At 46.6% G+C, this 19,096-nt stretch overlaps 1 protein-coding gene across 1 annotated transcript in view; it reads left to right on the top strand.

The window, feature by feature from the left end:
- The window catches only part of MARCH11 (membrane-associated ring finger (C3HC4) 11), a gene marked incomplete at its 5' end in the record, with an annotated part of 94,245 nt that extends 76,425 nt beyond the window's left edge, over positions 1-17,820 (top strand). The window contains one exon of the mRNA XM_012721749.1: positions 17,363-17,820. Within this exon, the coding sequence (XP_012577203.1) occupies positions 17,363-17,685 (323 nt within the window). The remainder of the gene's footprint in view (positions 1-17,362) is intronic.
- Between the last annotated feature and the right edge of the window lie 1,276 nt (positions 17,821-19,096).

Raw genomic sequence — 19,096 nt, 5'->3', positions numbered from 1 at the left:
GGCATTCAGGCTATGTGTACACCAGGAAAACTAACTGGAGGCTTTGGATCACCAAGATGTTGGAAACTAGGGACAGTAAGAATAGTAACCAAAGCAAGCTCCTTCCAAAAAAGGTTTGTGCTGTGGACACAGGAGATTAGTAAACCCAGGAATGACGAATGTTGAACCTCCAGACCTTGCACATTGGAAAAAAAGGTCTTCACTTCCCTTGGTCTTGGGAGTCAATGGAATTTGTGCCTCTGAGGAATCTATACACTAATGATTAAAATATTGAGAGCCGGAGAGGGCCATGAAGACAGGGAGCCCCTGGATTAAGTAGCCATCCATAAGGTAAGGGAGGTACCGAGTCATTTTAGTGTCTTGTAGGACCTGAGGAAGTGAGTTCTGTGTCTTGTAGAAGCAACAAACATAAACTAAAACCCAGTTACATTAGCGGGATTCTGGAAATAGAGTCCTTTACTTAATCTCATTAACACTGTAAGCAAGTGCCAAATGCATGTCTGGAAAACATTTCAGTTTTTCCTGAGACACTAAGAGAAGGAAGGAACCAGTTATGGTTACAAAATTTTTAAACCTGGATTTACTTTTGTTATTTTAAATGTCTTCTTAATTAGTCCCATGATATAAATATATAAATATTGAAGCAAAGAGCTTATTTTTGTGTTTGTAAATTGGAACATCTCGTTTCAAAGGGCATTTTCACTTGGGCTGCCCTCTCTGCTGTCATTCTCTTTGCTGAAATGTCCCCTCTCAGCATTTTGCTGTACACCCTCTGAATCTTTTTCATTTGGTCTGCATCCACACAGGTATATAGCAACAAGCATTTAGTTTCTCAGATAGTTAATTTTGGAGGGAGCTTGCTTTTTATGTGATGCAATTTCTCATATAACAAGTAGCTACATTTCTCATAGCAGTTCGCAGTGCTGTTCATATTGATAAACAAATAAACCTTCTCTTTCAACAACATGATCTAGACATATTTTCCCATTTGAACAAATCTGCGATTTTTATCTGACCTTTCTTCTGATGGATACCTAGATTGCCACCACTTTGGCATTAGAAACCATGTTGAAAAAGATCTTTTTACGTGAGTGTGGATGAAGGCAAGACTCCCAGAAGTGAGAAGTCTGGAGTAGGGCGTACACAATGCATTTTGCTTTCTGAAATGGCTTTGCCATTTATGCTCCCCGCCATTATGGGGGAGTCCTGGCTTCCCCGCACCCTAACTGATGTGGAGATCTTTATACCTGGTGTTTTGAACTGTATCTGACACCATTAGTGTGCTTTTCATAAAATCCATTGTGTGACTATTTAGACTTGTGGGGCAACTTTATCTCAGAGGATGTGAGTGACGGGGCTCATCCTGGGTGGCTTCTTTGGGGACCTCAGGGGTGTGTTGTGTGGGGGCACAGACTGCATCTGCACGGTAGGCTCTCCACTTAGGCTTTCTGAAAGTGAGGTCCAGCAGGGTGACAGTGACTAAAATCACTGCATCTCCAAATCTTTGTGTGTCCGACTCATTTGGAGCTCTGGGGCCAGATTCTTCTCTCTGTTGAACTGTTAACGGCGAGAGGATTTCACTCCGCAGCCTCTGGCATTTGTGTATAGAAGGGCTCCCTGAAATTGCTTTAAGAAAAAGTGCCTCCCTCTGTCATCTGGCTCTGTGGCTCAAGCACCAATTCTGCCACAGTGTGTTCTCCAGACTGAAGCACCAGCAGGTAGCTGGAGCAGATGCTTGTGCACACACTGATGCACCACCAGAAACAATAGTGTTTCCCAGGGTCCTTGAAATTATGAAGTGAGGAATAATATGATTGTGTATGTTTTTGAAAGCTGCAGAAGTTGGGGAATTAAAAAAAAAAACTTGATATTTTCTTGAGTGAGGATCAAATGAAAATATCTTCTCCTTCCCTCACCGATTGTGGTCCATTTTAGGGAAAAAAAATGCTCCTTTGGTAAAAATGTCATACTCGTCAACATAAAAGTTTTATTTCCTTAAACAGTTTTATTTTAATCTAAACAATTGTTTAAAAATTCATGTGAAATCATACTGCTATTAGTATAATCCTTCAAAAAGTCTGTTCTTCATAGTTGATAGCTCACCACACACCCTGCCCCCTTGCAAACAACATGGACAGTTACCAGTTTGTAATATATTTGCATTTTATCATAGAACATAGAATTTATTATTTTATAATAAGCAAATACAACTTATCTGATGGTCTTGGATCGATTATGCTGGATATATGTTTACATTTTTAAAGCAAAGCCGGTATTTTTCTCTTGCTTTTGCTTCTATTTGCTATTTTTCTCCCAAGAGCAGCAGTAAGTAGACCATGATTTTATATTTTATTGACATGAAACTTCAACCCCTTTCTCATTCCCTGCTGTCACAGAAGCAGAGGTGAAGAATTTCGACAAAGACTTTCAGGATCATCAAGCTCATGGTCACCACAGCTGGCTCTGCCCATCAAGGTGACCAGTTGACTATGTAATGCTGGAGTTGTTTTCCCCCTGAAACAGAACTTACTATTTTTTAAAAGATTTATTTATTTATACATAAAAGAGGTGGGGTGTAGGCCAGAGGTGCAGGGGCCAGTGAGAGGATTCACCAGAGACAGAGTGGGGAACAGAACAGGTGGATCTACTGAAATCCACTGCCAAGGGGAGCCCCGGGGAGACAGGAGAGGTCCGCTGCTCCATGTGGGTCAGCTCCCTGTCCCGAGATGGAACTCTGTGCTGCAGTGGCTGTGGACAGCTTCATAGTGCTGAGATTTAATTGCTTGCCCCACCAGGGAGGCCTTCCACCCTCAAACAATACTTGTAGGTCATCCGCCTTCCTGTGGCTCAGGTTCAACAAATTAAACCAATTAGCATAAGCAGAGTGTAATTAAGAAAGTAAATCTGCTCAGGGGAAAAAAAAAAAATTCTGCATTCCAAGCAAAATATAAAAGACATTTCAATTATCTTGTTTAAAAATTTCCATGCTTTCTGGCATTTCGCAGTGTGATTCAGAAGTTGACACTATTCCTTCATGTATTTTAGGTGAAAAACATATTTACTGAAATAATTTGAAAGGAATTAGCATTGGAATTTGAAACCTGCCATAATTTAGAGCAGAAGAAGTTGAGTTTGCTGGAGACCCCAGGAAAGCCAGGGCGGGGGGCGGGGGTTGGCTCCCACTGCCGCGGGCTCATCAACCATGTGGCCATGTGGGATTGGAAGAGTCACCACTGGCAAGATTTGTAACACGTGCAACCCTGCGTGGTTGGAGAGGGACAAAACAGTGTGCGGATATATACAATTCACTGAGAAACTCCACATGAACGTTCCAAGTTCCCAAGAGAATAGTTCTATCTGCTGTACTTCTGTGGCTTTTGCAGGGCCTGGCCTTAGAGGAGGGGGTGAGGGTGTCTGGTGGGGGTGAGCACCCCCAACTCTCTCGGGTGAGTAGAGCTACAGAGCCCAGTGTGCTCTGACACTGTCACCTCCACCTGCAGACACTTTCCTTGGGGGGGGGGGAGCTGGAGAACGTGCTGTCAGCCACCGGCACCCCACAGACCCCTCTGGGGGCCACTCCAAGTGGTCAACACATGTGATGAAAAGACTTCAACTATATGGAAAGTCGATTTCTTTCATCACAACTTTCAATCACACCCTGTTCCCTTCCTGCCCCCATCCCACCCCAAGTCTGGAATTTGAGCTCCTGGGTTCACTCAGGAAGATGGGGCTTGATGGGCAGCATCCAGCCTCGGAGCAGGGCTGCAGGGCTGCCGAAGGGCTGGGCTCCGGGGGAGGGGCTGTGGGCCGTGCTGATGCCCTTGTGTCACAGGAAGCACTAATGTGGTGAGTCATGGGCATGGGCACACTACTGTTGGTCCTAGAAACTGGGCAAGTTGATTCGCTCTGTATTTCCTGTATGAATCTTCGAATCACAGTTTTCCCTGCAGACATAAGAAGGCCATCAACTGCCCCTGTTCCAGGAGATGTTTCCATTTTCTGATCTGTAATTTGATTGGGACCTACATCCGTCATTTGCCCACTTAGGCGACTTGCAGGGAGAACAGAGGCCTGTAACTCCTCGTCTGCTTCCTGTGCTGCCTCATCTTGCTCAGGATCCTCTGGGGCTCCCTCCAGACTTCCTGCCAGTTCAGGACTGGGCTGTGAGTTTGGCCAGGCTGGCAGGGTGTTAACCCTGGCAGTTACTGCTGCCGAATTTACATGTTCTGCTTGTTCCTTTGAAACCCTTTCTTAAAATAACATTCCTTGACTAGCACCAGTCACCATTTCTTGACTTCAGAACACCTTAGCGAGCCTTAAGAAGAAATGCCCGAAGAAATGCCAGGCTTGCCTTTGAAGGAGTGCCAGACAAGTGGTCAGCTTAAGACACCAGCGGGCATCCATCCTCCAGATCCATTCGCCCCCACTCCCCCATCCTCTGAACTGGTGATTTCCAAGCCCAGGAGCCCCTTGAGGGAAGAGCAGAGTAGTCCTGTGTACTACAGAATTGTAAGTGGAAAAACAAATCTTTATCTTTTATATGCTTTGAGAAGGAGGCAGTTATTATCTCTTTACTCTGAAGGTACAAATAACAGGCTTGTCTGTGCCTTAATCATACTGATGTTTACCAATTTCTCTAAAGATTATTATCATGGGGGGTCATTAGTGATATTGCTGCCTTTAAAACCTCAGGGAATAAAGTGGAAGGGGTCTGGTGTGCTGTGCCTGTGATGGTCACAGATAATTAACTCTCTGGGCCTCCTCCTGGGGAGAAAACCCAATCTACGCCTTGTTTGACCTCGTGAAAGTTCGAATTCTTCTAGAGATATATTGACATAATTAGCAGGGCAGCAGATCGAGTAGGCTATGCGTGTTGACTTCTGTTTCTTCCATAAGAAATGGTCCTTTCGGTCATGTGTCAGTAGTTTAAAGGGCTGTTAGTCATCTGTTGACTCAAATTCTTTGAATATTTACTATGTCCCAAGGATAGATAGATAGTACGAGGGCGGGCTGGCTGCCTGTTTTCTATGTCCATGACAGAAGAGTGACTTTCACATTTTGAAAAGAATGCAAAGAAGAATTCTGTTTTGTGAAAATTATTTTGGTTAACTGAAAGTAACGTCTTAATGATAAACAAGAGTTTAGTAGGCCATCACGTGAGGATTCGAACCTAGGAAACAGTCTGACATATTTTTACTCTGAGAGCGCTGTCCTGAGGAATGTAAGTTTGAAGTTAGTTTCTTTGCGGAGAAACAGCAGGTCGTTGACATTGAGGATATGATTGTTCTGGATAGGAGGTCTTCTAAGTGTCTTGACCTAGAGTTTTATTTGAAGACTTCTTAAAAGCGTTTCTTCACGTGTTGTCAGGGCTAGGTAGTTTCCCCTCTCCGCTCCCCCAGCCCCCTTAAACATTTAGCTCAAGGTTTCTTCCTCCTGATAGATTCTGCTGACCTCAAGTATGAGTAACTTCCCTCCATCTGCTCTCACATATATTTCTCCACTGCTTGAAGAAGGCAATGGAGAATTCAACCTTCTTCCTTTTGAAAAACTGTCCTGCAGGCCTGCAGAGAGTGGGTGTCCACTGTTAAATCTTAATCTGGCTCCTTGGTCAGAAGTGAGTGTGAAAAGATGCTCCTGACCGTCAGGGAGCAGATTCCTTCATAGGATAGAGCCTGTGTTCATGGCTTTGCTTTCTTCCCTGCTGGGGCCAGGGGCAGGGTCCCCAGAAACACAGGGAGACACACAGACCAGAACATGTGACAGTATGTTAATATATCAAATAGAACTTTCAGTGCTCGTAAACTTTTATTGGAACAGAGCCGCCTATTCGATTTATGTGTTGTTGATAAATAGTTGCAGCCATGTCAATGAGACCATGTTTGCATAGCCTAAAGTATTTACTGTCTGACCCTGTGTATAAAAGGTTTGTCAGGCCCTGAAATATAGCATGCTCCCTGCTCTGCAGCTGCTGGAGAGAGACAGTCTAGGAAATGAGCAATTAACATAGAACATGGAACGTGCCAGGAGAGAAATATATGTGAGAGCAGATGGGGGAAGGTTACTCATACTTGGGGTCAGCAAAATCTATCAGGAGGAAGAAATTTGAGCTAAATTTTAAAGGAGTGCTAGAGAGGGTAACTGCCTCGCCCGTCAACCCATGAAAATATGCTTTTAAGAAGTTTTATGAAATGTGGTGCAGCAGGAGTAGAAGATGCTCTCTGGGGAGTAGCAGTGATCAGTGCCCACTGACTCTGTGGGTGGAACTTGAGAGGAGGCTCACGCTACGGCAGTCAGGGCCCCGGGTGGGTGGTCTGTTGCCTGTGATGGGTCAGCCTGATATTGAAGAAATGGCCTTGATGGCCCCGGAAGGATGAAGGGCAAGGAGCAAGAGGGTCACCCTGGGACAGAGAGGAGGATATGGTAGCGATCCTGCTGGTGAGCTTGCCCTCAAGAGACTGGTAAAATCACAGAGGTGCGCCACAGAGCATGGCCATCACGTGATGGAGGTGCGCAGAGGCGGGGGAGGCAGGGAGAGACTCAATGTGATTCACGGAGCCTGTTGGGTAGACGGGAGCAGAAGATGATATGTTTCTTTGGAACTTTTTCTTTCTGCAGGATTTCTGGGCAATCTTGGTGGACAAGAGTGGTGAGCAGGTGGATTTAGGGTTCTGGAGATCAGTGGAGAGTTTCGAGCTGGACACTTATACCTGGTAGTTGAGATCAGTGTCTGCAAGGGAGAATAATTTGGGTGAAATGAGCAATAGTTTGAGAGTCACAGGGAGACCTGGAGAACAGGTGGAGAGAGGAGCGTGATTGCAGAGAAAGCAGTGGGTTGGCCAAGGTGAGGAGGGGGACTTCTGGGGAAGGAACAAGAGGCAGCATGTCAGGAGAGGAGGTGAAATCAATTCAGTGTGAATTCGCTGGTGTCAGCAGTGTGGAGGCCGAATGGCCTCAGGTGGAGGTTGCCTGTGTGAGGCAGCAGTGAGCTCCGATGTGAGGCGGTAAGTCTGGGCTGCAGAAGTATAGTGTAGTGAAGACCGACTCTAGAAGGGAATGTGGGAAAAAAAGCTCCCGTTAATTGTTTTAATGGTAGAGTTGGGCACGGGTAAATGTTGAAAAGAAAGGCCCAGAAGAACTGAGAAGATCTAGGAGGTGGGAAGGAGAAACTTGATGTCCCCGAGATGCAGAGACGGACATGGGGTAGAGTTAGTCTTGCAGAGAGACCAGTGCCGCCAGGGGCAGGCCCCGTTGGGCTGGGTGCTCTCACTGCCGGGGAGAAGGCCTCCCGCATCTCAGCCAGTATGGTCACCTACTGAGTGTGAGGACAGCATTTGGAAGGACCACCAGCTGCTGAGGGCCTCGGCGAGAGGGAGCCCACCAAGATGCGAGTCCCCGAGCGTGAGTGAGCGCCCTCCTGAGGCTGGATGGGGTGGACGGGGCTGCCTGGGCTGCGTGTGGGGTGTCTTGCTACCAAAAGGGGATGAGGAGTAGGCCCAAGGAGGTGAGATGGTGAGAGGAGGCTGAGAGGGAGTTCTGGAAGGGAAAGTTGCTGGGAGGTCAGCCTTGCCTTTCACTTCACATCAGGGGAGAGAGACCCCAGGCTGGTGGCATGTCCTCAGCTACTCAGGGAAGGAGGAATCAAGGGCAGAAAGAAGCTGGCAGATTGGGGAAAGATGGAGCCGCACAGTGGCTCAGAGTCTTCTGGAGGTGGAAGAGGAGATGAAGAAAGTCGGGGGAGTGAGAAGCACTGGAGGGGTGGTGGCTGTAGGCCAGGGCTGGTGGTTGGGATGGTGTCTGAAGAGAAGAAACTCAGGCTGGAGAGAAGGAGGGACGTGGATGTCAGGTCTTGGCTGAGTCTTCTGATGGGCCTAAAGTCGTTGATGTGGGTCGGGGGGGGGGGGGCGGAAGGGACCCATGAGTAACCATCCAGGATTGTGGAGGACAGCTGGCCGGGAGGGGACATCTCTTGTGGACTCATCTCTGTGCACACGTGCACATGTGTGCGTTTTGCGAGAAGTCCTTTTGAGGACCTTGCTGTTTTCCAGAAGAATGGTTGTAGGAACCCCGAACACGGGAGGCCTGGGAAGAGCTGCAGTAGGTATCCCTGGGCCACTGACGTGACGTCTTCAATGAGGCCCACTTGACTCAGGAAGGGGAAATGTCCCCTGGAAGAGAGCAAAGTATGTTGTCTGGGCAGGAAAGCATGACAGACACCTGGCCAGGGAAGCAGCCCCCCAATCTGACAACCTGGAGGTCATTCTGCAGAAGAGTCATGGCCTCTGTGGGGTTCTCCTGGCTTCGGGCTGTTTTTCAGAGCCAACATTCTACTGGAGAGAATGTGAATGTGGCCACGCATCTGAAGGGGTATCTGTGTGGTGCAGTGTACTGAGGGGAGTGGGAGAGAAACTCTTGGGTTAAACAACCCAGAGATGAGCATTGGGTGAAGCCACATTATGTGTTCAGCTTCTCCTGACAGAAGACAGGAGACACCTGCAGTCACACCTGAGCTCTCCGACCTAGGCAACTTTCTGAACACTTTGTCTCAATTCTCACACTTAATCCTCACCATGCCCCTGAGAATGTACTGTTCTCAGTCTCATCTTAGCAATGAGGAAACGGGGGCTCACATGAAAGTTTCCCTGAGGTCAGACGGATCGGAAGAAGGAACCCAAGATTAGTCTGTGTATGAATATTTATGTGATTCAGTCAATTCTCTTTGTTATTTGGTGAAAACAACAACAAAAACAAAATCAGAAATGCTCTCCTAATATGCTGAGTTGGAAGAGGTAGTTTACAAAATGTCTATGCAATAGGCATTTCAAAGCAATGCAGCTATCTTGCAGTCTTCATCTACTCTAAATTAACAGAGCCTAAAACATATCGAAACATTTGGAAAGGTGTGGAAAATACTTCACACACCACACCAGAGCCATCTCTCTCCATTGTTCTCAGCGAGAACAATCATAATAAGAATGATTTATGTAAAGAACTGCATTTCAACCTTGAATTTGCATGCATAGGCCATTAAATAGAATATTGAGGAATTCTCAGGTCTGAGCAGTTTTATATGCAGGTTAAAAATTCCATTAATATTTTCAATTAAAAAGTCATACTGATGTTATATGAATGAAAGGGAAGTGCTAGAAACTTTACTTATACTTCCATGACAGCTTCTGTTGGGAATTTTTACCCTCTGCCTGTATGATTTGAAAGAAATGAAAAACAAAGTTACAAGAATGAAACAGCTTCCTACAGTCCAGAAAGATAAATAGGTTTTAATTATATTTTAATTTTGATCTTTTAAAATATTATTTTTACCTTCACAAATGGAACAATAAATGCATGTGTGGTTGACCCAACCCATTGCTCATGGAACAATTAAATCATGGTCTATGAATTTGCGGTAGCCAGGTTTTTATCCACTGGAGAAGAAAGGAAAAAGTATTTGTGATTGTTTTCACTTGCCACTGGGGATAGTGCGCTAATAGTCTCCTTTTAGAAACTGGCTTTAGACATTATGCTGGAGTGTGAGAAACAAAGCAAATCTACCAAAGTAGATTCTTAATCTGAAATGCCTTCATACAGAAGATGGACATTGGTAGATATATATATTTTTTTAAACAAACACTATTGCATCAAAGGTTTGCAGAGATATTTATTTTATGAATGATGAGGGCTTCTGGAACCTTCCATTTAGCAGCCCAGCCTTGGGTGTTACAGAAAAGAGATTGTAACTGTTGACTTCACAGTTCTTTCACCGTCCCCCCAGCCAAACACACTCTGGTGAGCACAGGCTTTGGCCACGGATGGCTCTTGAGGTCTGAGCTCTCCCAGACACCATCAAGGCTGGCGGGGGGCCCAGCGTGGGGACCAGGTAAGGGCTGCTGTGGCCTCTGTACCAAGTTGTGTCTCTCCTCAGAGTCCTCGTCCTCCTCCCCTGGGGATTCAGTCATACCCAACATTTTCTGATTTAGAAATTCAGTGACTGTGCATCATGCCTTTGCTGCGAGGTCTTTCATCCATAACTGAAAGGCAGCACTGGCGATGCATTTGATGGAAATTAAGTCGATTCTGATCCATTGCTCCCAGCTGTGGAAGAAATCACTGGTGTCTTTTTTTTCCCCCCCTGTATAAGTATTGGATTCCTGTCTTCAATTCTTTGTTTATAATAATTTATAGTAATCATATGCATGACTTTTTTTTTTTCCCAAGTACTTTTGGGTAGAAACTTTGATGATACAGCAGTTCTTTCTGGTGAATTTCTTTAACCCTTTATTTTTTTTTTTCCCAACACACTGGGTGTTTTATAATGTGTAACAAAGTCTGTAGCAGGAATATTCCTCAAATATTTGTGTTCAGGTCTGGCAATCAGAAGGTCAAGAGATTCTCCTGTCTATTAAGGAGCAAAAGAAATCACTAAATGACTGTTGGATTGGTTTCTTAGAAAAGAAACATGGGCTGTTGTACTTGGAAATAGTGAGGACTCCACATCTGTCTCTTAGCTGAGGGCCTGTGCTCATTCATTCATGATTCTTTTTTTCTTTTTTTTTTAATGCATTTGATAACTAAGCCAACAAGTCACTGTGGGAGGTAGCTTCAATTCACCAGGGCTACAAACAAAATCCTTACAAGAGTTTAGCTCCTCAGCTCCTGCCAAATCTCTTCCCTCTGTCCACTTGATTCTTGAACATCAGGGTTCATATAGTTGATACTTCACATATAACTTAGATTCCCCCCCAACTTAACTACCAACAGCCCACTGTTGGCTAAAAGCCTTGCTGGTAACAGACTACATATCCTGTGTGCTAATGTACTGTATAGTCTGTATTCTTACAATCATGCAAGGTAAGGTGGAGAATGTGTTACTAGAGAGAATTGTAAGAAGAGAAAGTACATTTCCAGCATTTCATTGTATTCATCAATACCCTGCACTTAAATCATCTGTTTAAAAGAAAATCCATGTCCATGTGGACTCTTGTGGATGAATGGATGGATGGATGGATGGATGGATGGATGGATGGATGGATGGATGGATGGATGGGTGGATGGATGGATGGAGGGGGGAGGAAAAGGGAGGAGGGGGGATATCTGTTCTATGTTTTCATCGCAGATTTGCCAAGACATATTAGCAAAATTTAATACAAAAGGATAGAGGATTCTGGTCATCCCTGGGTTTCCATCTGATTGACTCTGGGGGATGGTCCTTAACAAAAGTTGGGGTAGCAGGTCAAGAGGCAGATCCAGCCATGTCAGCTCCTTTAAGGAAAGATTGACACACACCACCAGTTAGTGAAAGGTCACACCCCTTGAAACCTGGCTCTGCCAGGCTGCTCTAGTCTCAGCAGTGAAGTCCCCAGCACTGAGGATCCAGCACAGAGGTGCCACATAGAAATATACATAGAAATAATGACACATGGCTATTTCTTCAAGGTTCCTATTAGTGAGATTGAACAATGGAAGAGCAGCTTTAAAGTGATCACCTCTGCATTAGCTTCTAAGTTTCCATAGTTGTTGTATTTACAACTTGGGAAAATATGTCAGGAGAATGCACATTTACCACGTTTTAGCAAAAGTGACTGACGGAAGCCCGGTGGCCCACAGTCTCATTCATTAACCCGCCTCGCTGGCAACATGGTCTGATCGTCGCCAAGTAGCAGTAGGAAATGTGCCCACATAAGGTCGATTCAAACTCTCCTCGTAGATGGGATAGATGTACCCCAAGCGGCCATTCTTCTCTGCACTGGCTGCTCAGAGTGGCATCGGGCTGTGTGTCAGCGCTGAGCTGTGCGCAGATACCGCCGAGACAGTGGGGAAGGTGGAGGCCTGAAGGGAGCAGAATCTTGGCCATGGGAAGTAGTCAGAGGTAGCCCAGAAACCTTCCCTCTTGGAGTGCTGCCTGCAGTGAGGCTCCCACCCTCTCCTCTCCTGTGGGTGGGAGGCAAAGCAGAGGCTGCCCTCCCAGAGAAGTAACTGTCAGGGACTTGCCTGGGTGTTGGAAGTGGCATCTGACGGTGACGTGGCCTGGTCACAGGTCCCAGGACTTTTTTTTTTTTTAATTATTAAAGATTCATTTATTTGTGCATACAGAACAGGCCAAAGGTGCAGGTGTGATGAGAGGATTCACCAGAGACAGAGCGGGGAGCAGAACAGGCAGATCGACGAAGTACACTGCTGAGGGGAGCAGCGGGCGGGTCTGCCGTGCCATGTGGGTCACTCCGGGGTGGGCTCAAACTCATGCTGAAGCGGCTTTATCTTCTCAGTGCTGTGCTTTAACCCTCTGTGCCACCAGGGAGGGCCCAGGTTCCAGGACTTATAACTTATATTTTGAATGAGGGTGTTGTAGTTTATCTGCAAAATAAGTCCGAGTCTTTTCGAGCTACTATAACCAAATGCATGCTCCAGGGAGCCTCAGTAGCAAACCTTCATGTCCTCCTTGGGAAGTCCGAGGCCAAGGTGCTGGCAGTCCAGTGTCATCTCTCCTTGGCTTCTGGCATCTCCCTGTTACGGTTTCATGTGGCCGTCCTTAGTGTGAACACAGAGAGATCGCGTGTCTCTTTCTCCCAAGTGCGTTCGCTCCGTCACGGCCTCCCGACTCCCACCAGCTAATAGGATTCTAGCTACCGCCCGGAGGCCTCCCCTCCACCTGCTGGGAAGCTAGCGTGGCCGGGGCTGTCAAAGCCCAAGTTTACATCAGGGCACATTTGCGCTACATCCTCGGCTCTGATTCTTACATGCTCACGAGGTTGGACAGGATGGCAGATCTCCCTAGGCCTCAATTTCCTCCAGCAATTCCTGTGAAATTGTTCCGTAACAGTATTTGCAGTGTTACCGTCAAGATGAAAGTCACACGTGCAAAGTCCTCGTGCTGAATAAACATGCAGCTTTTAAGTTGTGAAAAACTGAAACCTGTTTGAACCGAAGCTGACGCTAGTAACACAGGAAATGAAGGTGTTTTCCGGGGGTTTGGTAGCGAACATCAAAGTGTACTTGTGTTTGATCATAAATGCTGCGTGTTTCTGTTAATGACAACACGCCATTGGTGTGGGGTGAGGGTGGTGTGTGGGGACGGGGGTGTGTCTGCGTGGTGCACACACACATGGCGTGTGGTCTGTGGGGGAAGCGTGTGGTGTGTGTACACACGTGATTGTGTGTACCCTCATGGTCTCCCCCGTCATTGCTTTGGGTGACTAGCTCTCCTTCTATTACCAGGTAAGACTTTCAACCAATACAGCACTTCAAAAATTTGCGATGTGCTTTACTTATATAAACACCCTGCTTTTATTTCAGGCAAAGCAGTCACTACTGAAACCTGCTTTGTTTTTTTTTTTTTTTTAAATTATTCCCTAGCAGAAATGTTGCTTGGCACTCCAGTAAGAGCGACTCCAATTAAATGTTTGTTAGCAAGAAATACAAACTAAGTGCATCTTTCCTCTGGCTTTCAAAACCCTAAATTCCCACTAATCACCGTATCGACAGCCAAGCCGTCAACTCTGTGACCAGCATCCTAAGTAGCTGATATTTACATTCTACAGCCATGGTCGTTGCCTTTCCCTCCATGTATAGTGATTCCAGTGGAAAGGTAAGGTCCTCACGTGACTGGAGGTGCCAGGATGACAAATTCACTGTGAGGTTTCGCCAGTGCTGTTGCAAGGTGGAGGCTGCCTCGTGGAGGATGATGGGAGGTCTCTGTGAAGGGCCCATCCCCAGTGGGGAGGGAGGCGGGAAGCCACGGGCAGGCTCCTCTCCAGCGTGTGAACTGAAGCCTCCCTCAGCCCAGGGCCTCTGTGACTGCTGTGTTGTCTTTTCATAACCACCAGTCCAGGCACTTGCCTGAAGCCCAGAAAATTTAAGGAAGAAAGGGGGGACGCGTACTTTACCGAGGATGACCTTAATGCTGGGCTCCTCAGATGTCGGGAAAGTAATGAGTAAGGAGCAATTCTGAAAGTTTGTGGGGAGGGAAATAAAATCTGAGCCTCATGCCTTGAAATGCTGTTCGGAAGCTGGCTGCTCATGGGCTCTGTCCTCAGGAGGGCTGGGTCCATGTGCGCACTGGTGGGAGCTCTCGCTTTAATTTAAATTCAGCTCAAAATGCACTATAAAGACCGGTGGGGTTGATTTCACACATTAGGTAGATTTATGTATTTAGAAAGGAGCTGCCGGGTATGCATTTCCAGAAAGTGGCTTTAAGCTGCAGTAAGTGATCTGATTTCTGGCCTTTCAAAGGAAATCAATAAAAAAACGAATTGGTTCCTGGGAAATGCATGGTTTCCCCGGAGAAAGTGTCTGCTTGTCTCTGCGCTGGCCAGAGTGGGTCTGTTTCAGCTGGTAACGGTCATGGGAGTAGTGTGAATGAACGGTCGTCTCCGTGTAGACCCACTATTGATTTTTTTAATTAATAATAATGTCTTGTGTTTATTTAGTTATTATCTCTGAGGAAATCTGAGTGCTTTATTATTGCTGAATACCAATTTGTCTTCATCCCGTCCTTCATACTCTCCTACGGTAATCTCTCCTGGAGATTAGGTATTCCAATTGCATTTTAAAGAGAACAAAATATTAGTGGGAGAGGTAAATCATTGGCCCTGGGGGATTTCAGAAACCTATAATAGAATCATCAATTAAAATCTGGTAATCCTGATGTCTAATTCTGGCTGTTTCCCAAAAACATCTAGCTAGTTGGGTCAATTCCAATTATTCCTTAGGAAAAAGAAGCTGACCAAAATGATGATTTGAATAGCTATTTTTTTTAAAAGATGTATTTATTTGTACATACAGAACTGGAGTACCGGCCAGAGGTGCTGGGGTGGTAAGAATATTCACCAGGGACAGAGTGGGGAGCAGAGCAGGCAAGTTGATGAAGTACACTGCCGAGGGGAGCAGTGGGCAGGTCAGGAGAGGTCTGCTGTGCCATGTGGGTCACCTCCGGGGCTGGGGAGTGAACTCATGCTGAAGCAACTGCTGCCAGCTTGCATTGCTGCGTCCTAACCCATTGTGCCCCCAGGGAGGGCCTAGAATAGCTATTTTTAATAGAACTTTTACATCTCTTTTTGAATGTACATTTACTGGGTTTAAAATGTTTTTATTTATTAGCCCATATGCATCTTTTAGTGACCTGTGAAAATATGTTTGGGAAGCTACTAAGTTTATGTGTCAGAGGTTTATCTCCTGGTAGAAAAGCAAGGGAACTTAAGTTCTGCTCTTAGGTTGGTGTGATTTTCTCATAGCCTGGGTGTCTGGATCACCCATCTGACTGTGCTTTAGCAGACAGAACAATGAATAGTCTCCCCCACAAGGCATGGGCCCTTGCTTGCAGCTCCTTGGGAAGGTTCCAGCTATCCATTCAGTTCTCTGGCCCACCAGCCTTGACCTGAGGGCCCTAACTCTCCCGTCCAACAGAACAATTGCGGTTGACATTTCCTGTAGCAAGTTTCTGCCCTTGTCCCTCTGTGCCCCTCCTGGCACCCCACCCCCCAAGCACAGTGCCCTCCTCTTTGCTCTCCACTGTGTTGTCCACTTCCCAGTCCAACTTAGATCCATTTTTTCCAGATGAATTCTCGGTTCTTTTTGAAATTCTGAATTATTCAGACACAAAAATTATACAGAATAATATATTAGGCATTTCTGTTAGCACCTCCCAGCTCAAAAACGAGGTCATGGCCCTCCCTGGTGGCCCTCCCTGGTGGCTCAGCGAGTTAAAGCGCAGCACTGAGAGCTGCCACAGCCGCTTGAGCGCCAGTTCGATCCCCGCCAGCCCCGGAGGTGACCCCAGGGCGCGGCAGACCTCTCCTGTCTCCCGCTGCTCCACTCAGCAGTGTGCTTTGTCGATCTGCCTGCCTGTTCTGCTCCCCACTCTGTCTCTGGTGAGTGCTCTCACCACCCCTGCACCTCTGACCTGTACCCCAGTTCTGTAGGCATATATAAAATAAATTTTTTAAAAAACAAAAAAACGAGGTCAACCTTAAGGAGACCGCGGAAAGCTGCCTGGAAGCCTGATCTCATTTCTTCTCTTCTCTCTCCGCTTTTATAAACATCACGATTATTATTTCAGCATGTTTTCATGCTTTTACCATAGATACATTCATCTAGATATATTTGTGCCTGTAGAAACGTGCCGTCTTTCTCATCAATGATGAGCCGTTCTTTTCCCCTTGTGACTCGGGGATGTCCAGTCTTGCTTTAGCTGACCCTGCCAGCACCTGCGCTTCTGTCCCCTCCCAGTAGCCCCGACGACCCGTCGTCCTGCGCAGGGTGGGCCTGGAGATGATTTGCATTTTTTCCTCAAATACAAGCTGTTACACAATTAGCATTTTTGGAACATGCGTCCTTGCTCACAGTGGTGAGTTTCTCTGGAGCCTATACCCGGAGTCCACAGGCTGGGGGAAGGGATCTGCTCCTTGCAAATAGGTCCCTAAAGAGTGCTCAACTCACCTGGAGGGCCCAGCTGTGAAAACCTGAGGATCCCCCCCCCCCACCTGAGGATCCCCACCGCAGACTTCCACTGGAATTTAACCTGTTGAAAGAAAGGCGTCTCTCCTCACTCTCGCTCTGAAGGGGCCTCCCCAGGGCTCCTTGGTGTGTGAGCTAAGGGAGAGCCACACAGTCAAAAGCTTTGGACAACACAGTGGGAGGAGGGAGAAGAGGGAGCCAGGGTCAGGCGCCATGTCTGGTGCTGGGTCGCCGGTCGAGTCCACGCGTTTCTTGTTTTGCGAGTGTCCGTGAAATGTGGGGTCATCTGGGTTCACCGTGACAAGGGCCCTGAGGCCGCCTGGGTCGAGTGCCGGCCCCGCCATCAGCAGTTGTCAGCTCTGAGCAAGTTCGGTGTTTGTGCGTGGGGGCTCTTTCGAGCAGGTTCCTTGGGCGGTGGAGAGGGCTCACTGAGGTGATTCCCGGAAGGCTCTCGGGGGCTCGCGGTCAGCTTGGTACCGCCTTGCGGAGGAGTGTGCCAGGTGTGGCTTTGAGAACTGGGGAGATGGCAGTGACTTTAATGTCTTTTTCCCAGATTAAGTTGCCGGCTGGGCCCAAGCCCCCAACTCATTGCTGGGCTCATCATGGGCACCCAGGAAGCGCGTTGAGTGAATGAATAAACCTAATCATTCTCCTAAAGCAGTGTAGACGCCTGACCTTGTACTATCATCCAGGATGGAGCAGGGACATTGCATCCACGTACCTCTCCTCTGCTCGCATCTTCTTCCTCTTTGAATATTGATTGTGATTGTGGGCACCATTTGCCACCAACGATAGTATCTTATGATTCTGTATTTTTTATGATGCTCATCCTCATACACAGAATGAATTACTTCTCTCATCCCTTGCTGACAGCAAAATAACATCCCCTACATTCCTTCTCTCCCCTGGACTGCAGGTCTCATTGTCCACGAAGGAGCCGCCGTGTACAGAGTCTTCAAACGCTGGAGAGCTGTTAACTTGCACTGGGACGTGTTAAATTACGACAAAGCAACCGACATTGAAGAAAGCAGCCGGGGAGAGTCTTCCACAGGCAGGACTTTGTGGCTGCCCCTGACGGCGCTGCGGAACAGGAACTTGGTGCACCCTACGCAGCTCACCTCCCCCCGCTTTCAGTGCGGCTACATGTTGTTACATCTGTTCAACCGGATGCGGACACATGAAGACTTGTCAGAAGACAACAGCTCCGGGGAGGTGGTGATGAGAGTGACTTCAGTGTGACAGGAGCTTAAGACAGGTAGCGTGGGCCACCCACCCCGCGCCTTTTGGAATGTAATTGCAATGAATGGCGAAACACACAGCACTTCTAAAAACACACATCTATGAACTTTTTAAAACTGATGCTTTTTATATGAACATTTGAATTGCAAATACATTTTTCTGAAAAAAAAAAAGGAGTCTTCTTGTTCTTTGTTTTCTGATTGATCACATCTTTTATAAGTTGGTACTTGACATCATTATACGTATCATTTATCTCTACTTGGTTAAAGGAATGATGAAAGTTATCCTTAAGGCCAAAACTATTTTTCTTGCTTGTTTTAAATATATTTTGATCAAACTTTTCGCTCCATGTGGTTTTTCAGGCATACTGACATGGGAAAGGGTTTGGAAGGCCGTGGGCAGATTCCTGAAGGCCAGTCAAACACAGGCCTGGAGGGATCCTGCCATCGCGCTCTGCCTGGGCCACTCACGCCTCACCTGGCTGCAAGCTCTAGCAGGACATGTTTCACTGGGATGCAGTCACCTTTCACTAGGAATCATGACTTGTTTTCTAGCTTCTGAAAGAGTACAGAGAACTTTGCAAGGCTAAAGACGAGTGGGATAAAATAGTTTTACATAGTTTGAGGATACCCTCAAACTTCGAGCTCTGAGAGCTCACCAGAATGTCACACGTCCTCATACACGTCATCATAAAACTGCCTCGCATTTACATAAGCCTACTGCCACTGTTTTGCTTAATGGCAGTGTCTGATTTCTATGAGCACCACCTTGACTAGTTTTTCTTTTTGTAAATACTTACCTCTTTAATCATGTAGACACTGATCCCATTCCCTGACTTAATGAAGACTTAGGAAATACAGCCCCCGGCAGCGAGAAGTGTTTCTCTTTCACCACTTTTTAAATGAAAAGAGGGAAAGAAAAATGAAGCTACTGACTACCCAGGAACAGGTTGCTGAATAGTGGTACCTGGGGACTTGCCGGCCTCTTTATCCTGTAAATGAAGGTCACTGGCACGTCTTAATGGACAATGGCACACTAGACCAGGAGGCAGACTAGGAACACGAGTTGAACACTTGAAGTCATTTGAAGATCTCAAACGTTATATGCTTGTACCATAGCAGAGAAAATATTTCACTATATATCTTCTAAAAATAACCTTGGGCTGATCGATAGTAGAATAGCAAATGTTTACAGGGAGCTTTGTGACACCGACAGAATTTTACCAAAACTTGAAATACATTCTCAATTAAAAATATGCAACAGGCCCTCGCTGTGGTGCAGCGGGTTACAGCACAGCACTAAGAAGCTAAAGCCACTTCAGCACGAGTTCGATTCCCGCCCCGGAGGTGACCCACAGGGCGCGGCAGACCTCTCCTGACCCGCCTGCTGCTCCCGTCAGCAGTGTACTTCG

Source organism: Condylura cristata, unplaced genomic scaffold (genome assembly GCF_000260355.1).
Source record: "Condylura cristata isolate star-nosed mole 26May11 unplaced genomic scaffold, ConCri1.0 scaffold00007, whole genome shotgun sequence".
NCBI classification, from domain to species: Eukaryota; Metazoa; Chordata; class Mammalia; order Eulipotyphla; family Talpidae; genus Condylura; species Condylura cristata.
This window is presented reverse-complemented; position numbering and strand designations above follow the sequence as displayed.